The 20,040-nt window shown below is 35.7% G+C and overlaps 1 protein-coding gene across 1 annotated transcript in view; it reads right to left on the bottom strand.

The window, feature by feature from the left end:
* Nucleotides 1-4,271: 4,271 nt before the first annotated feature.
* Nucleotides 4,272-20,040, bottom strand: part of LOC104512632 (catenin alpha-2) — a gene marked incomplete at its 5' end in the record, with an annotated part of 41,838 nt that continues 26,069 nt past the window's right edge. The window contains one exon of the mRNA XM_010155687.1: nt 4,272-5,422. Coding sequence (XP_010153989.1) covers nt 5,135-5,422 — 288 coding nt within the window. The remainder of the gene's footprint in view (nt 5,423-20,040) is intronic.

The raw sequence follows: 20,040 nt of genomic DNA, 5'->3' as shown, positions 1-20,040 counted from the left end.
ATTCTGCAAAGATGCATTACTTTCCAAGTCCATTATTATGCAGGAATTACCAAACAACACTGGCACTTTGATATTTTACCCAAAGGGAGAGGCTAATATTGGGTAATAGCTACTCACCTATGACACCTCATCTAACATTATCAAAAGAAGGAAATATTGCTCAAGTCATTAAATATTTATTCCCTTAAAGGTATAACTAGAGCACAAAAATACATTTCTACCTCCCACAGCTTTTATCAAGCTGTCAAGTTCTCCATAGTTTGGTGTTAACTGAGCCATAAAGGGAAAAATATCTAAAGCAAGAGTAATGTGTGAACCCATGCTTGGGAATGCACTTGGTCATTCAGTGAGAAACCCGGAAAATTCTTGACTATTCCTGATCTCTGCAGATAAAACAAGAAGTTCTTCATGTGCTTAACTTCCAAATAAATGCTTGAATTCACTGCTGAGATGACAAGGGATAATGTGTCTGTCATTGAACACAGCTTCAGCTATGAACTTTCTCTTCTGGACCAACTACTGATGAGGTTCAAACCAAAAACTTCTCCTTATTTCAGCTTCTTTCTTTGTCCTCACACATATGTATCTTCTGTCTTGAAAAAATAACAGAACAACCAAGTCTGACCTGAAAGGTTGTTTGAAGGCACATTTATAGACTGAAAGGAGATTCATTGCCCTATTTCCATTGTAAGCCTTTAATTTAGATTCATAATGGGGAGTTCATTTAAAAAAACAAACAAACAAACAAACAAAAAAGACCACCAAAAAAAACCCAAACCACAAACCCTACCCTTAGTTTTTGCTTAAAAATGCCATTGAAATCTACATTTTTATATGCAGAAATGTAATTTTAAGCCTATAGATATACATAATCTTTATTAAACTTGAGTTTCATAGAAACACAGGAATCTTGTTTTGTCCAGCTTTCATGTGAAGTGTGCTAGTTATAAAAATATCTACCCAGTATTTTTGTCTTTGTTGGATTATTTCCACACCTTGGTCCACCTCTTTTTAAAATAAGAAAGAACTGAACTATTGATTGGTATTTCACACTCTAAGGACACAGCAGCAAGAAAATACTGGATCAAAGTGAATCTGCACTGAGCTTTATCCCCTGCTTCCTTATTATCAAAGCATTTGTTAAACTTCAAGCATATGAATACTATCATTTATATGCAGCCAAGCACTTAAACTCATGCATAAATCTAACGATGTAATCAAGATCAATGGGGATGAAACATAAGAAAGTACTATGTTTGAGTAATGTACTATGTTATTTTACACTTAGGTTTCATTTCTCTGCCCCATCCAAACCACCTATTCCTTTGCAGCAATATGCCTAGCTCCTTGACTACTAACTCCTTGACCTAGAATATATATTTAGCTATTTTAACTCTCTTCTTACTTTCAAATTTTTAATAAATAGACCAGTAAGGAAAAAAATAATTTTAGGAAAATTATTTTGCAATTTACCTAAAAGTTTGCAGGCTTCCTGTTTTCTCTGACTTCTTCATTCATAAATTGGCTGCTGTTCTTGCTTAAGGATTATTATATTATAAACTGCTAGTCCTTTTTCCATATTTTATTAAGATAAGAAGTAAGCCAAATCCTTTTATCTAGCTGCCTTCTTATGGCTGCAGGTTAAAAGACACAGCCTTTTCTGGAAGAAGGATATAACTCCCTCTTGTATCTTCAGCTTCTAGTTTCACTTTGAAAAGAAACAATTCCTGGCATGTAAATAAAAAGAACAGTGACTACAGCATAAATGACCACACTGGGATAGAAACTGTCTCTAGCTCAGGGATGCCTGCCTGACCTCCATACTAAGCTTCAAACTAGTCATTTGCTGTACATTCATCTGCTGGAAACAAAAAAATATTTTAAAATAACTGAATTCTGCCATCAAGAAACATATACTATTTTAGAAATAGTAATGTAATTGCTTCTCTTGCACTGTAGGTACATTTTGAAGAGAAGATTTTCAAGTTTATATGTATACAGGAATATGTATGGTACCTATACACTTGGCTTGTGAACCAAGGTGATAGTCATGAGAAAAAATGACTTTCTGATCAAAGGTTGTGGAGGTCCAGTAGTTCTTCATTATATTCTGCTGGTGACATGAGTTACCTTGTGCCAGTGGTGGAGGGGCTGTAGTGAACATTTCCAAAATCCACACACGTTATTTTATGCCTACACTTTAGACTTCAAAGTCTTCTGGATCTTTAACATCTGTATGATTTCAAGACGGAAAGTCTGTGGGACGAATTCCTCATTGGTGTAATCAACGGAATTTTTATCATTGTGGCAACTGTGACATTGTGAAAATGAATTCCACAATTTACTTATTTAAAAAAATTTGTTTGTTTGTTTTTAATATTGAACTTGTTGTTTGTTAGTTAATTGTGTCACTCCTAATTTTTAAGTTATAAGGATGAGTGATTACTTGTTCCTTATTTATTCATCTCATAGCCTCACTGTTGATGACCCTGAAGAGTGGAGACCCTTACCTTATTTAGTCTCTCCTCATACAAAAGTAATTCCAGACTTCGTAATCCTCCTCATGTTTGCATGTATGTGTCCATCCATCACAATTTCTTCTTTCTGATGAGCTGATAAAAACTGCATGAAGTACTCAAACATAGGCACATCCCTGATATATAGTATCATCCAATATTTTCCTCTTTCTCTCTTAAACCTCTTCTCATAAATCTTAACATTATATTGGCTTTACTACATGAGCTGAGCACCAGTTCTGATTGTGCTTTGGTTCTCGTTTTCTTGTGCATTACTTTTCTTTTATCAACATTAAATTTTATCATGCTACCATAGAGATACTTAAAGCATAGGTAGGCCCCTTCAAAAGGCAAATAATCTATCCTAAAGTAGGACACTAATTCAAGAGCACTAAGTTGCTTAATATAATTTTGACTTTTACCTTCAGAGTCTCATTTTCCTTAGCATTTTGCAGACACTGTCCCTATTTTGACTGGTAAAGGATTCCTTGCATTACAGTTTCCCTCTTTGCCTATGAAGCCTTAATCAGTGGAGACTCTACAAGAGTTGTCCAAAGATCTCATTGTTTATGTTCTTTCTTCTTCTAAAGATCTCTAAGGCTGGGATGCCTCTTACAACAACAACGTAATTTTAAAGCAACCATTCAGTTAACCCATCAGAGTTTTGGACCAAAACACTTCTGAAGAAGTGCTATTACTTTTATTTGTGGCCAATTGCCTGTTTTCTTTCTTCATGCACCACATTGAGACATTTTTGTTATTTGCTATTTTTCCTTTAAACTCAGTATACATCTTTTGCCTTTGCAATTTTGTTTGTAAATATCCCAAATACTTTTAGGTATTTCATTGGTACCACAAGTCATGCCAGTCTGTGTCAGACTACAGAGCTCTTCAAGGACTTCCCTGCATCTTCTAACATATTTTGATCACATGCACAGTTTCCAGTTCTGATTGTGGAACCTTTTCATTATACAGTAGAACTAAACAAAGCAAAAATAGCAATTTCTTAAAAGACCTCTGAGAGCACATTTCTTTATAAAGACTGTGTAGGAGGGCAATAGAAGAAAATTAGCTATGTTGCTATTCTGAGGAATAATCAACATATGTGTGACAAGCATCCTAACATCTCTCAAAAACACTGTAAGGGAGATACATGTCACTTATATACCTCATCGTTCATCACAGTGTTTCAAATCCCTTAGGAGGTCATGAATGTTCTGTTAAGTTGGTAGTATTTAATTATAAGAAAAAAAAATCATGCTCATTGTTTTATTTTCATATATATCAAGACCATTTCATAACAATAATACAATCTCTTCAGTTGAGTCAGCTGTTGGGGCTAAAAGGGAATAATAATGCCTTTTGTTGTGCAGTGGTCTTTTTACAGACCTATACAGTGTAGCACAATAGATGATTTCCAAAGTTCTGAGATGTCAACCTTTTAAGGTTAATAAAATGAACTATCTTTATGCTGTTTCTGAGGTGTTGTGTTCAAACAAATAATTTCATCCCACACTTGACATGTATATCTCATGTACTGAGGTTTTAAATGTCTCTCAGATTTAAACTCTGCTTTTGACCTGCTGACCATGTTCGGTTATCCTATTTATAAGAAATGAGATAAGCAATGTAATGTTGTCTTTCCTTCACCAAAATAAAATAAAAAAGAAAAAAAAAAGAATGAGACAAAATTAATCACTGTCTACATCAGCTATAATGCAGGAGATATCTGTGCATTAAAAGAGATAAGCCGTATTGAGGATTTCAAGGTTAAATGAGTTTATTGAGTTAGTGGTTACAATGGTATGTCAGATACCTGTAATCCAAGCTACACCTACATATTTGCCTCTAAATTCTCACACTGTCAGTTTCCGTGTCTCTAAACATTCCACCACCAGGTCTTCTATTACTAATATTATAATAATAATCATAATAATCATAATATAAAAGGCAATGTCAATCACCATATTGTGCTTCATACTCCACCATAAGGAATTCAATTGGCAAAAGTAAACCTCTGGTCATATTCATGGGAATAACTGAAATGTGAGCAATCATAACACTACTAGAATATAAAGAAAAAAAATATGGTTTAAAAGAAGCATTTTTAAGATGAATTAGTTCGTCTGTTTTAAAAATTCACATACTATAATGAAGATGACTTAAAAGTTATATCATTTAATTATTGGGCCACACATTTAAGCATATTGGCTAGTACATTTTTGCACTGGAACAGAAGCAATACAAGCTTTATGGTCTACCATTACAATTCCATTTTTTTTCACTTAATATACCTGCCAACCTAATGTTTCTTGCATGCATAAAAATTTCTGGATTTAGACTTGAATTTATTATTTAATCCACATGTACCCCTGTGATGCAAATTCTTTGGCCAATTCAAGGCTATAGTTTAGTTTAAAAAGTAAGCTTGGAATATTTCCATTTAACATCATAAGAGAGTGCCCTAAATTTCGGCATTGCAGAAAGTTAGTTACTTCAATAGAGTCTCAGGTTGCATGCAAATTGACACTGCTTCCCCCACCCCATGCCAGACGCATACAAGTCGGCAGGTATGCATACAAAAAGAATATAAAACCCTCCTGGTAAAGCTTAGTGTTTTAGAATGAATCCATAGCTTTAAATTCACTTAAGGCCTGTACAGGGGAAATATGTTTCTTCTGGGACCCTCTTCTCACTCTTGTCTGATATTCTTCTGGTTTTTCTCTCTTTACTAGAGGTTTCTTCTCGGGTGCCTTCATCTTCCAAGACACAACTGGTGAGTTCACTGCAGCAGTACCATAGACCTTCTGATATTTAGTAGAAGCCACATACGATGCTTTCACTGTAAGGACCACAGCGTTCATCAGATTTTTAGCTGCCTGGATGAGAGAAGTGGCACTGTCCAGCTAGAAATAGAAAATAAAATTAAATACAGCAATGTTAGTCCATGGCTGGATCACTGGGTCATTTCTTGACTGAAGTCTGGATACTCTTACATCTCATTAAAAAGTAAATGAATTCTCTCCCTCAGGGTAAATCAAGTAGCTTGTACTAACAAGGGCCAGCAACAAGATGCACGAAACTGTAAAGGTAAGACTGTGGTATATCAAATTAAATTTTTTAATAATTCAGAGGAGAAGCTTGTGTTGGCTGGTGCTTTTGTTGTTGATTCTTTTTCTACAGGTGAGAAAATTGCCTCTTTTTTCACAAAAAAAGATTTTTCACCTAAACCTTCAAACATTTACTTTTACATGTCAGAAACCACAAACCAGGTCAACAGGATTTTTCCAAGTGTTCAGGTTTGTTCTAATTATTCCTATTAAGCCCCGGATAACACCCCCAGTGATGTCTGCAGGAACAGTGTGAGGCCAGTGCTGAGCTTGTTAGAGAATCCCATCTGAAAAGATGAAAGGAGATTTGAAACCCCTAAAGAAATAAGAAGATGAAACAGTTAACTGCAGGTTTTTGTAGCTTCTGTAATATTTGAGCTGCTTATGTTCACAAGAAATCTTACTTTATGATTACGTGGCTTTTCATACATCCCTTGCATTTCTCGCATGCACATGTCTCCCTGAGGTTCCTGGATGCTCTGGATCTAAGGGACTTTAAAACCCATTGAACTTCAATCCATTGGGACCTCCAGTCAACAGGCTTCCATCATAATACTGAAACAAGTAAATATCCCTGGCCAAATTTTTCAACTTCCGAAGCAATGTCTCAATGTTCCAAAACACAAATTAGTCGCTTGCCAAATCCAACTGGACGTCCTCAAATTAACAGATGCTAAAAATATGCTCGTAAGTACTGCAGCAACCCAAGTTACTACTTGGGATGTTCAGCTATCCCTATCCCAAAATACTGAAAAACAGGGATATACGCTTTGTGATAAAGCCTTTCAGTTCTACCATGGAGGTAGCCTCAACCTTTTTTTATCAGTCTTTCCCAGTTTGTAGGAATTACTTTGGATATAACATTAGTTTAACTCTTTAATTACACCTCACTTGCTCAGTAAGTTCTTTGCTATTTTTAATTAGTAGAAAAGGTCTGTCTCCCTCCAAACATTTGCTGCTGCATGTTTTGGGAGCATATGATTCTTTAGCATGAATTCTAAGCAAGATAACCAGGAAAAATACTGCTAAGGTAATAATAAAAACCATATAATTCACCTCATGTATTTGAATCATTAACAGATGAAGAGTTCAGGAGAAACCTCTTTCTGAAGTGTCAGTGACTGATGTGAACAAGAACAGACTTTACAGAAAGCCTGTGTCTGGAACCACATTAATCTATAGACTTACCTACTGTCTTTGATCTCCTCAGCTGTGGTGTTATATTCATTATGATTCATTAAATACATAAAAGGTACATACAGTGAGGTGAAAAACAAATAAGCATTTTAATGATTTTCACATACTTGGTGTCTTTCCCTGAAATGCAAAGTTAATTGCTGGCCCCCAGTAAGTATTTTTCCTCAGGACTAATTTGTATTTTCTGTTAGTAAAAGGAACTAAGTTAAAAGATGGAAAATTACATTATATGGCAGAAACATGACTGTTCAATAGGGAGTAATGAAATATAATTCAGTATAGTGTTATTCTATAACCACACTACTGCATGATTTATAAGGCAATCTGTATGTTAGCTGGCAAATAAGAGATCATATTCTATTAAATTAGGATATTCTAATTTACTGCAGAGATCTACAATCAAGCATTATTCATTGTTAAATGATTCTTTTTGAAACACTGCTGGATTGACGCTGAATATAAAGTGATACCGTCAAATTGTATTTACTTCATAATCAATGTGGAAAAACTGACTGGATCAACCCTATATTGCACATTTCTGAATTGGTTCTTTTTGCTGAAGGTTTCTAACAGCCTCACATTTTCCAGCATTTCTTTATGAAAAGAGTTGTGGTAGATATTTTACATCAGGCATATATTAAAGAGAAGAATGATTAAAGGAAACATTCTGAAATGAGGAGGCACCTAAATCAGATGCTTAAAGCCATACAGAGGACGCAATCTACATCTCTAAACACATTAGTAATTGTATGGAGCATTCTGATAGAGGTGTCCAGAAGCATGCACCTCTGCAAGATTGGATGCAGATTGCAACAACGTCTTTTCGAAAACCATGTATCATATTTTGATGCCATTTTAATTACTTCTAGCTTCAATCTGCTGTTACAGTAGATAAGGGCTCCCTATTTTCACCATTATTAATCACATTTTAACATGCAGATACTTAGTCCTTGCCCTTAATATCCATTCATATTGTAAAATGTTTTCTAGTTTTAGAATCAGAAAAGAGACATAAAAACCCCATAATAGTATTAGGTTATGAGTGTTCTCCAAAATCTGCTGGTAGCCATCCCATATATCCAATTTGGCTATGTAAGCACTTCCAGTGATTTTCTTATTGCCTCCAGCTCCTTGCTTGTATTATGGCTCAGCAAAGTAGAATTACACCAAATGAGTATAATTTCAATTAACACTTAGATCTCACTACACCACTGCGTTACTTCAGTTTTAAGCTGTGCTTTGTAAACAGCAAAGCTACAGTGGCATAAAGCTGGAACGAGGCAGCAGTGACTCAAGCCCTTAGTGTACTAATTCCTTATGAAATCTGGGCACAGAAACATATGCACTTTTCCAAACAGATAATGTTAATAATAAAAAAAAATATGTAGGAAAATTTACATTTCAAATAAAAGTACCACTGGGAAATTATTGCACAGTACAGAAGGCAAACTTCACTCCCTAGCAATGGTTAGGGAATTATGAATATAATGATAGCTTTTTGAGCAAACTGGTAACAGAGCCTTTGACTTGCTACACAAAGTAATAGTGTTCTGCTAGTTAGATCTCTTTACAAATACATTTGCCTCCAATTAGGAAAAAAAGTCCTCTTAAACACAAGAGATAAATTTAGGTTACTGGCCCATAAAACTCCAAGACAGAGAATGCTGGGGAAAATTCAAAATCCACGAAGAACCTTAGAATCAATGTACTGGAGCCGGTCACTTATCCAGGTTAAATGTGTCATCTAGCCAGTGAAGGCCTAAGCCATTCCACAAGGGGGGAAAAAAAAAAAATGCTACAAGCTATCTTTATTATTAGTGAATTATTATTAATATTTAGTGAATGCAAGGGTAGAATGTTGGAGCAGCAGAGCCTATTATCTGCCATGTAGGTAGTTTCAGGTTTTTCCCCCCCAAAAATCCATAAGGCATTGAGGAGTTTTTGATCTGCTTTAAGGTGTGCTGCATTTTTCCTGCACTATATGCAGTTTTCTAGAATCTTATGGCAATCAAGATTTCTTGCTTCTTTCACATATACAGATAATCTAAGTAAAACAAGCAGCAATTACAATACCAAAAGAGCTGAACAAGCAGGAGAGAATAAAGCTGGAAAATATTCTCCTTAACAGTAAAGCAAATGAAAAGAGATGTTCTCCCTGCGTTGTCACACCACTATAATAGGGAAAAAATTACCAGTTTTTAGAAAGGACAAAATTTAATTTCCAGAGATTTCTTCATATTTATAATGAAATTTAAATGGAAAGAAATTTACTAAAAAAAGGAAGGGAAATGGAGAAAGAAAAAAAAAATCTGTATTTCCAGTGAGCAAGGGTATAGTATGGGAAGTTTTAAAAGAGTAGGTTGTTTAAAAATATTAGATACCATTATTGTTGATTTTAGTAAACCTTGAGAAGTAGGGGAAGGCACCGGAAGAATTTTAGATAGGTTCTAGTCTGGAAATATTTGAGCAGCAGACATAGAATGACCTGTGTAATTACAGGCCCGTTCAACTGACAGCAATCCCAAATAAAATAATGTGTATGACAGACTCAATAAATAAAGTGAGGAAAGAAATACAGTTAATGGTAACATAATGGCTTCCTGGGCAAAAATATTTTCAAAGTAATTTACATCATTTGATGTGATTTAACTTTGGATTGCTTAAAACAATCCTGTTGATATAACTGGACCTTGGAATGATGTTTTGTTTGGTACTACATGACAATTTGATTAAAAACTCAGCTGATAAAAAATTAGCAAGGCACATACAGCATGATTCAAAATTCTCTAATAGCTAAGTTTCCAAAAGCATGTATGCACAAAAAGAATCATTGCTAAACAGTGACTTTTGCAGTGTGCTCTTGGAGAAACCATTTGCAGCTAACATACCAATTGGGAAAGTGGTAAGCCATACAGAGGGCAAGTGATTGATATCTAACAAGCTAGTAGAAGTCAGAAATGTAAATTTCAGTTTGGCCAACTTTATAGCAGATGATATGTACTTATACAATAAGGATCTTAATCATATGCAGGATCCTCAGCAATAACTCCTTGAGTATACAAAAAGGAGGACACTAATGGAATAGGTTAGGTTATCATATTCAGTTTATCATGTGCCCACAGTTATGGAATACTGAGTCCTCAATGCAAGAACAACACTGAGGAACTGTAAATAATTTAAAGAACCTCAAGAAAAGAAACATCTTTTATGAGAAAGATTCAGTCAGCTCTGTTTTTATCCATCAATAAAGTAATTGATAAAAAATGAGTTGATTGAAATTAGCAAGTAGAGAGCGACAGAAAGATGATAATATTTCAAGTTCAGCAGATTAGACAAAGTAACAGAATTTAATGGCTGAAAGGTGAAGCAGGTCATTTTAGTTATCAATAAGCTGAAAGCTTTTAACAGTGTTATTAATTAATCACAAGAACTCATGAAAGAGAGTGATTTTATTCTGGAAATTATGAAATCAATATTGTTGCTTAATATGTACACTCTAGTTCAAGCATACCTATTGGACATTTTTATTGCTCATTTATTCAGGAAGCCTATGCACTAGTTATGCAGGAATACAGAAAACAATACACATTAGTTTATAAAAATGGCACCTATTGACCTTGAAATGTACGAACCCAAAAAAGTTAGAATGAGTGATTTTTGATAAAGAGAGTTTAGTTTGGTTTACTTTGTCCAGACTGGGAGGACCAATTGTCATTTATGTAAGATGTTGAAAAACAACCTGTAACTCTTGGATAACTCTTGTCTAAGTCTTTATTTGTATGGCTTTAGTGGGTAACTTATGCACTGCCAAGCCATTAACTTTGTCTGTGAATTATGGGTGCATTTCCTGCTTCTCCTCCTTTTCAAAGCAGGTTCGTTCTTTCATGGACAGGTACAGTTGCTGTTACCACAAACCAAAAGTCAATTAACAGCCTTTAGAGCAACTAAAATTACATAAAGTGATTATGAATCAGGAATACTATTTTCCCAGATTACTTTCTTATGCAACATAATATTCTCTTCTCACCTGTGCTTAATAGTAAGTCCAGCCCTACATATTTATGTAAGATATATGTAAGAAAAAGATTCATAATACTTATGTCTTACATTTCATGCACACAACATGATACTATTAGTGACAGGCAATGCAAAAATAGCTCATTTGCTATTCAGATGCACTCATCGTAGGAGACATCTGCTATTTATCAGCAATACTACGCAATGGCTGAAGCGAGTATAATGTTTTTGTTATACATGGGTCCACTGTGAGAAAATTATCCTATATATCTTATTTCTATAAAGTAACTAAATGTCAGTATTTGGAATGTAATGTGGTCACAATGGCGTTAAAAAGGGATCTGTTTATGTAGAGAAAACATTATTATACTCCTCTTTTCCTAGATATTAATTTTCACACATGATTACAATTAACCTACTCTTTTATACATGTTGAATATTTAATTCATTCTGTGGATAGTTGTGTTTTATAGGTGGACAATCCACTAAGTAACTGTCCTCCTCTGCATTTATTCATTTGCAGGTAAGAAACCTATAGGCATTCCCAAGCCCATCTGTTTGTATTCAACAAAGGCTGCCACCTCTTAAGATAACAAAAAGCAAACAAGGCTACCAAGAACTAAGGCTATCTTATGTCTTCTATAATCTGTTGCCATTTTAAAACCCATGTTTAATTTACAAGGTCAACAGGTTACTAACTGCTTTATGCCAGTTTCAAAAAGCACAAGCGTATAAAAACACCCCCAGTAAAAGGTGACAGACATAGTACAGAAAATACATAGAGAGGCATTTATAAAGTTGAATCACCCATCCCAGGCTGTTTTAAAAGAAAAAGGATAAAAGTCAAAATGCTATACCAATTAATTTGCTTTGATAATAATACTTAATATGAAAATAAACCAAATATGTAGATAGAAATATAATAATAAAATTTAGCACTGCATATCACTAAAATGGGGGTGTATAATTTGGGTAAATGAAGAGAAGTGAAGAAGTAATTTGCTTATGATAGAATAAGAATACTAACCCTGGAAAGTTAAGGAATACACCTAAATGCCCTCAAATGTATTCTGCACTCACAGAAAAACTAAAACTTTTTTTTTTTTTTTTCCTGTGGTGGAAGACATAAAGGCTACTTCACTGAAACACCAGGAGCCCTGCATATCTTTTGTTTCTCAGTATGCATCTGAAATAGTCAGCCATGCACCAACTCAGAAATGATCAGCTAGTGGAGACTGTACTTAAATTTCATAGTGGGTGCCTGAATGCTTAAAATTATTTCTTTTTCAAGGGAAAGAATCTTTTTGCCTTCTCAGTTGAGAGACTGAAACATGGGCTTTAATGTCATGACCATTTTCCTATTTACTCATCTTATCTTTGCTTTGTCCTTTCTTGTCCCCTCCTCAATTGCTACAAGTGGATGGATCTTTAACAAGAAGCCTTGCAAGAAGCCTCACTCGCAGGTTATAGTCTGAAAGATACTGAATCCAGTCGACTGCTGACTCATATCCAGCTGGCTGCTGACCCCCAGGTCCTTTTCTGCTGAGCAGCTTTCCATCCACTCGTCCCCAAGACTGTAGCATTACATGGGGTTGTTGTGACCTAAGTGTAGGACCTGGAATTTGGTCTAGTTGAGCCTCATACTGTTGGCCTCAGCCCATTGACCCAGCCTGTCCAGGTCCCTCTGAAGATCCTTCCTATGCTCAAGCAGATCAACACTCCCACCCAACTTGATGGCATCTGCAAAGTTACTGAGAGTGCACCTGATCCCCTCGTCCAGGTCATTGATAAAGATATTAAAAAGAACTGGCCTCAACTCTGAGCCCTGGGGAACACCACTTGTGACCAGCCACCAACTGGATTTAAACTCCATTCACCACAAATCTTTGGGCCCATCCACCCAGTCATTTTTTTACCCAGCGAAGACTACGCCCCTCCAAGCTATAAGCAGCATCCACTTTCTCCAGGAGAATGCTGTGGGAAATATTATCAAAGTTTTATTAATGTCTAGGTAGACAACATTCACAGCCTTTCCTTCATCCACTAAGTGGGTCACACTGTCATAGGAGGAGATTGGGTCAGTCAAGCAGGACCTGCCTTTCATAAACCCATGGTGACTGGTCCTGATTGCCTGGTTGTCCTGTATATGCTGTGTGGTGGCAGTCAAGATCATCTGCTCCATAACCTTCCTTGACACCGAGATCAGACTGACAGGCCTGTAGTTCACGGGATCCTCCTTCTGTCCGTTCTTGTACCTGGACATCACAGTGGCTAACCTCCAGTCAACTGGGACCTTCCTGGTTAGTCAGGACTGCTGATAGATGACGGAAAGTGTCTTGGAGAGCACTTCTGTAAGCTAGGTTTATGTTATTGCTAATTGTGGCAGACTACCAAGAATATGCATGGGGAATATTTATGATGGAAATGCAGAGGCTTTATGGGGCTGCAGTTTGAGGATCACAGCTCAGGGATGAGATAGCTAGTATGAGTTTTAGGCAGAATACAGTCACTTTCTTTTACTTTGGTCCATCTAGTTTTACATATGATTTGTTGTACTTGTGGAAATCACTAAATGCCCTTCTGATTAGACATTATTATTATTTTTGTATCAATGGTTGATGCTCCATATAGTCAGTGTTTGTCCTAATAACAGCTAGTAAGATAGAATGAAAGCTCTTATTTTAACAATTGAAATGGTGACATGAAAAATAAAGCAATTGGAAAGAACTAAAAGTTAACATTATCCAATTCTTTTTGTGACATATAATTATTACTGACTTCTCTCCAGCCTGGTAGATCCCAAAGGTGAAAAATATATTTTGGATTTTTTGATAAGTATTTCTATTCATCCTGTATTTACAGTCAATAAATTATTTATCCAATATGACATTACAGCTGTAACAAAAAAATTAAAATTTTTATTTTAGATACCAAACATAATATAGGTAATTTTTTCAATATTTAATATTGAATTAATATATATATGCATTGTTTTCAGAATTTAATTAGGGACAATATTTTGGCTCATAATGAAAAACTTCTCAGAACCAGTTCTTTTTCTTCTGCTCATTATCTGTCACTGTAGAGCAGGAAAAGATGCCAAAACAGTACAATTCATATCTGTACACAAAACATTGTAAAGACAAGCAATCATATGTACTACTGAATTTTTAAAATGAGCTTGCTTTATCAGTCACTTTCATGCTACAACACTGCCTCAAAACCTTCAGAGTTCATTACTGAATTAGGATATTTGATATCAGTCTGAGGGTCCAAACATCTGGAAAAATTCCACAGAGCAAGGAAGAAATCCTCAGACATTGAAGCCAAAGGAGTTTTGTAGATGGGAACAGGCTTTCACATTGCAATTTTGCCAGCACTATGGTTGTGTATACAACACGTTTTGTTTGCTAAGGCTGAATGTAGACAAAGAAACACTTTCTACATCAACCTGTAATTGACAAACATGGGAATAAGCCTTCTGGAATGATGGCTCAAGGTTTTCTTCTTCTAAATCTGCCTCATTCCGCACAGAACTAATGCCTGGATGATGCCTATGATGGAATGTCATGGCCAAAACTAGGATTTTCTAATGGCTGTCACAGTTGCTTAACAAATTGTAGCAAAATTAGTACAATCACATTTACAACTTTAATATCATTCTGTCCCATGGAATGGTTTGATCTGAATTCTTGGATGATTAACCGGAAACAGACTCTCCAATGACTATATCAGAAGATCATAGAATCATAGAATCACAGAATAGTTTGGGTTGGAAGGGACCTTAAAGATCATCTAGTTCCAACCCCCCTGCCATCGGCAGGGACACCTTGCACTAGACCAGGTTTCTCAAAGCCACATCCAGCCTGGCCTTGAAGACATCCAGGGATGGGGCATCTACAACATCTCTGGGTAACCTGTTCCAGTGCCTCACCACCCTCTCTGTGAACAATTTCTTCCTGATGTCTAATCTAAATTTCCCTCTTTTCAATTTGTACCCGTTACCCCTTGTCCTATCATTACAGGCTCTTGGAAAAAGGCCTCTCCCAGCACCCTTATAAGCCCCCTTCAGATACTGGAAAGCTGCAATGAGGTCTCCTCAGAGCCTCCTCTTCTCCAGGCTGAACAAGCCCAATTCTTGCAGCCTTTCATCATAGGAGAGGTGCTCCAGCCCTCTGATCATCTTCGTGGTCCTCCTCTGGACTCGCTCCAAGTGGTCAATATCCTTCTGATATTGAGGGCTCCACAGTTGGACACAGTACTCCAGGTGGGGTCTCACAAGAGAAGATAGGCTGCTACCTGATCTTCAAGGAGAAGATAAAATTTTGCAACAAGATGAAGTCTGAACTATATTTGACAGGATATGTTAACTCAAACTATCACTAAGATTTTGTGATATGCCAGGAGACTTACTGAACAAAATTAGAGTAAGAAGCCTGTGGAAGGTCAGTATCAGTACCAATTAAAAAGTCATTAATATAAAACTTTATGTAAGTTGTCTGTGTACTGCCAGTCTTAAATACACCATTTTACACAAGGACTCATATGCCAGAAGACTCCATAAAGTATGGCATTGTCAGAACTTGAAGTCACAGACAGAAAAGTGCAGATAAGACTGTGTCAGAAGCATCTTGGTACAAATTTCCTCTTCCATAACCAATTGTAGTTAAATCTGAAAGAGGAAATAGAGAATATCTAACTAGTCTGTGCTAATGATCTCCGTCCTCTGACTGCTATGTAATTTGAAAATAGGTATCATTTTTAAAAACAAAAAATAATGTAGTACTCTTTCAAATTGAGCTTTGGAATCAAACCTTTTATTCTTTATCTGGAGAACAGGCATAATAACAAGAAAAGCATGTCTTTCTTACCGTCTTACCTGAAGGGATTCCAAATCATATCTGTTTGGCTGGAGATTGTACACTCAGTGATAAAATGCAAGAGACTTTGGATAAAAATATCAATAAAGCATAGAAACACTATATTCTTCACATAAGAATGTGTTATCTCCTATTCCTCCTGATTTTGCCACAATGAAAACAAAAAGAAAAGTAGCATAATGCAGGATTTCAGACTGCAATGATGCAAACTGTGATATTTTTCCAGCATCCTATTTAATTTGTGAAAGTGTCAAAATGGTATCTGTATGTGAGTTATCTCCATGTCTCCAACTGTAAGGATATGTCACATTTTGAGGCAAATTTGCTCCTTCAGCTAGCACTGTATCTCCAAAGTTACGCTTGCCCAGGTCAGCACAGAGACACTTTGAAGATAGCTGCTGTATAGGCATAGCTGGCTTTTCTCAGGAAAGAGATTGGAAAAAATATATCAAATAAAATCAAAATGAATAAAACACAATCCTCTTGTAGAATGGAAGATAGTACCAGGACAATTGTTCTTTGCTTCCTAATCTTTGCCTGCTGTTGTTCATGTATATTTTATGTCTCACAGAAACAGTTAAAGGCCTTGATCATTCAAGATATTGATCACTTCTGAGGTGCAAAAGGCTTTTACTTACTTGGAGCTGAGGGTCCTTGCAGTGTTGCTCAACTCAATCACTGAAAAACATTCCTTTCTCTGTCTGATTCCCTCAGCACTTTTAAGGGTTTTACAACAGTAAACAATGAAATAAAGAAACAAAATTGAATGTCCACAGTAGTCTTCAAGAGAGAGCCCCATTTCAGCTTTTCACAAGTGCCAGCACTGACAGAGCTAGCTTAATAATATATGGGAAATACTTTGTAAAGGAAATGCTAACATTTTATTCCCAATACATTAGTCTAAATTAACTGTTCTCTTTGTTTGACCAACTCAATCAATGGTTAAATAGGATTCGGTAAGTGTTCCTTACTAGACATTTTTTTCCCTTGTCAATCACTGAATACACAATTTATGAATTCATTTGTTCATTACATTTTTGACTTCAGCTAAAACTTATGTTATTTAAAAACAGGTAAGAATTACTGGACACAGCAAACAAATGATACCAGAATAAACTAGAAAGAATTGCAAAGACTGTTGAAGTGCATAAGGAAAGAACAAACAAAAATTATAGCAAATTAAGAATAAAATGGAATGAGCAAAATCTTACTCTGAATTGTAAAGGCTTGTTTTTAATAGTCACATTTATTATGCAAATATTCATATAATCATAGAATACTTTAGGATTAAAAGAACCTTTGGAGGAGATCTAGTCCTCTGACAATTCTGGATCTGGGTCTTCTAGATCCTCCTGTTATGTAGTAGTAGACAACAACACCTCCTCAGCCTTCAACACTGTATACATGCAAACATATCTAAAAGACTAGTGTAGATTATGATGACAATTTCATTCTTACTGTTAAAGAGCAAGTGTCTTATCCAAAGGGAAAAACTGAGTAACTGTAGAGGGTGTTAAAAATATCAAGCAATTATTGACAAATATTTAATACCTCACTCAAATTGGTTAAGTCATGTAATAATCTCTTCTGAAAAATTTTGTGTTAGGAAATTCTAATATACTTGGTCTCTGTTTTCTTCTGCACTTCAGTACTTTAGATAGCATGTTCCCTGAACAACAAATGCAGAGGTACTTATAGTCTCAATGATTCACATAAGGCAAATAGTTTCTGTGCTTTTTACTGCAGGACAATCTTCTCTACACAAAACCAAATTAATTCAGTCACATTTCCAAATCTTCCCTCTAATCCAGAATTTATGCAAAGGATATGAAGGTATAAACTCAGATGTTACTTAGAATGGTGAAATCAAAAAGCATTTGCACTGTTTTTTTTCTTATAAAGCTCTTACCTAACTTAGACAGTGTACATTAGTTATGATACGGTCAAAACAACTCCATCCAATGCTACAGGCTTGGGTACAAGGGTCTGGAAAGCTGCCCAAAGGAAAAGGACCTTGGGGGGGTGGTTGACAGTGGCTGAATATGAGCCAGCAGTGTGCTTAGGTGGCCAAGAAGGCCAATGGCATCCTGGTCTATATCAGGACAGTGTGGCCAGTGGGAGTAGGGCAGTGACTGTCCCCCTGTAACTCAGCACTGGTGAGGCCGCATCTCAAATCCTAGGTTTGGTTTTGGGCTTCTCATGACAAGACAGGCACTGAGGTGCTGAAGTGTGTCCAGAAAAGGGCAACGGAGCTGGGGAAGAGTCTGGAGCACAAGTGCTGTGAGAAGCCAGACTTACTATCAGCTTGTGCACAACTTCAGCAGTGTAGCCTCCTACTGTTACTGCAAGATTCTTTCCAACTCTATCCTTTCCAAACTGCATTTTTAAATTGCAATAAACTCTTTCTCCTGTTTTTATTTCTTTAATATTATTTGATCATTCAGAGTGGAAACTGGTATATAGAATGGAAGACAGAGAAACGCTGGTCTTGAAAATTATCTGAGTGTTGCAGAAGGATGTAGCGTTTGAAACTCATCATGATTCTATAGATTTTTTCTGCCTTGAGTGTGGCTCAGTATTATCATTTGCAGAAGGGAAATAATGACAATATTTGCTTCTGTTTTTAGTTTTATGAGGGCACACCATTGCGCTTGTTTTGAGACACTGAGATGGTACTGATAAAAATCTAAAGGATTATGATTGAACAGAATCATGTTTAATGTCTTTGAGATGCAACTGTCCCAGAAACAGCAAGTCTGGAGTGTTAAGGCAGTTTGAGTTTCCTCCAGCCACTGTGCTGAATCCAAGTGCTATTGAGCATTTTTGTTGACAATTCAAATGAGCTGAGGTCAGAGTTTAAAAGGATTGTAATTTAAATCAACATGAAGAGTCCTCTAGAATGCTGCACACTATCATTGTGACTTCTTTTGCTTAAACAAGATTAAATCAAAAGTAATTCATTTTGAGTTAATGGTGTTATACCAGTCTAAAACTGCAGTAGGAGAGGGCAGGGTGATGAGCATCGATCTGCCAGCTGACATGGTTTGCCAACAGATGGTGCATTTCACAGCTCTTCCTCACTTCTCATATAGAAAATGAAGGTAAGAACCAACCCACAAAGTTTTAATTCAACTTGTAAGATAAATCAGCCTGGCAAATACAGAAAATTAGAGAATTTTAAACAGCCATCTTATTCATATTGAAAAAAAAAATAATCCCCATATATAATCTTATATCATTAATGTATTGCTCATCCCTTGCAGTATGACTGAGGAACAAATTTGTAATTTAAATGCTAACTTGCTTAGATATAAAGATATAAATATATTAGTTATTGGTTTGGCTTTGAGTCAGTTATACACAACATGCTTGCAAATGTAAAACAACACAATTTTTAAGAATGACTTATTGTAAAGTAACTTTCAGTTTGCAAAACAAAGATTTAGCTCATATAAATTAGCATATATTTGAAGCAGTTTCTCAGATATTTGCTTTCAAAAGTTTTCATATTACAGACTAAAATCAGCTGAAATCTAGTAATTACATTTTACTTTTATTTGTTTACATGTAAATTATATACAGTTAAAATAAATTTGCTGAATACACATTCAAGACAAAGCTGTAAAATATAGGAATCTGTGCACTTTAGATGTTTTAATTTTTTTTTTTTTTTTACTCAGAGCTGGCAATAAAATAATTTAACAGGGGAGTTAGCTCAGTAAATGTAAAATTAGGCTATTCTCCCAGTGTTAAGTTACTCAGGCAAATCCACATCCTGGGGTTATGTGGACAAAAATGTATTATATTTGGCACAGGCTGATTCCAGGTTAATTACTGCAATAGTTTATGTCATGTTGAGTATCATTCTTTCTACAAACTCCCCCTACACATACGTCAGCCAACTGCTAATTTGCTCATTTTACAAGATAAATGTAGAGAGAAAATTTCTCTGGATTTAAAGTAATCAACTGACATCTCTGTTCCATAATATCCCTGATACTAATGATACTAATTCTGTTTTCCTGCTCCCAATCCTTACATCACTTCTAAAAAGAATTTCCCTCTCTATGTCCCCAAAATGCTTTCTTATCATCGAAGTGAGATTAAAGGTACTGTAGTGTTGGTCCTTGTGTTTTACCTACTCTGTGCAAAAATTAAAGATTCCTCTATTGCATAAGAATAATCATGCAAAAACAATTTCGTAAACTCATCAGCAAAAGATGTGCTTAGGATCTAAATTAAATTTTACCTCAAAGCATTTACCTCCGAAAAGAACAAACCTTAAATTTTCTGTAACAGCAGCAATTCCTATGAAGTTTT

Source organism: Eurypyga helias, unplaced genomic scaffold, assembly GCF_000690775.1.
Source record: "Eurypyga helias isolate BGI_N326 unplaced genomic scaffold, ASM69077v1 scaffold11797, whole genome shotgun sequence".
Lineage (NCBI taxonomy): Eukaryota > Metazoa > Chordata > Aves > Eurypygiformes > Eurypygidae > Eurypyga > Eurypyga helias.
The sequence above is the reverse complement of the archived record's forward strand: the minus strand, read 5'-3'. Positions and strand labels throughout refer to the sequence as shown.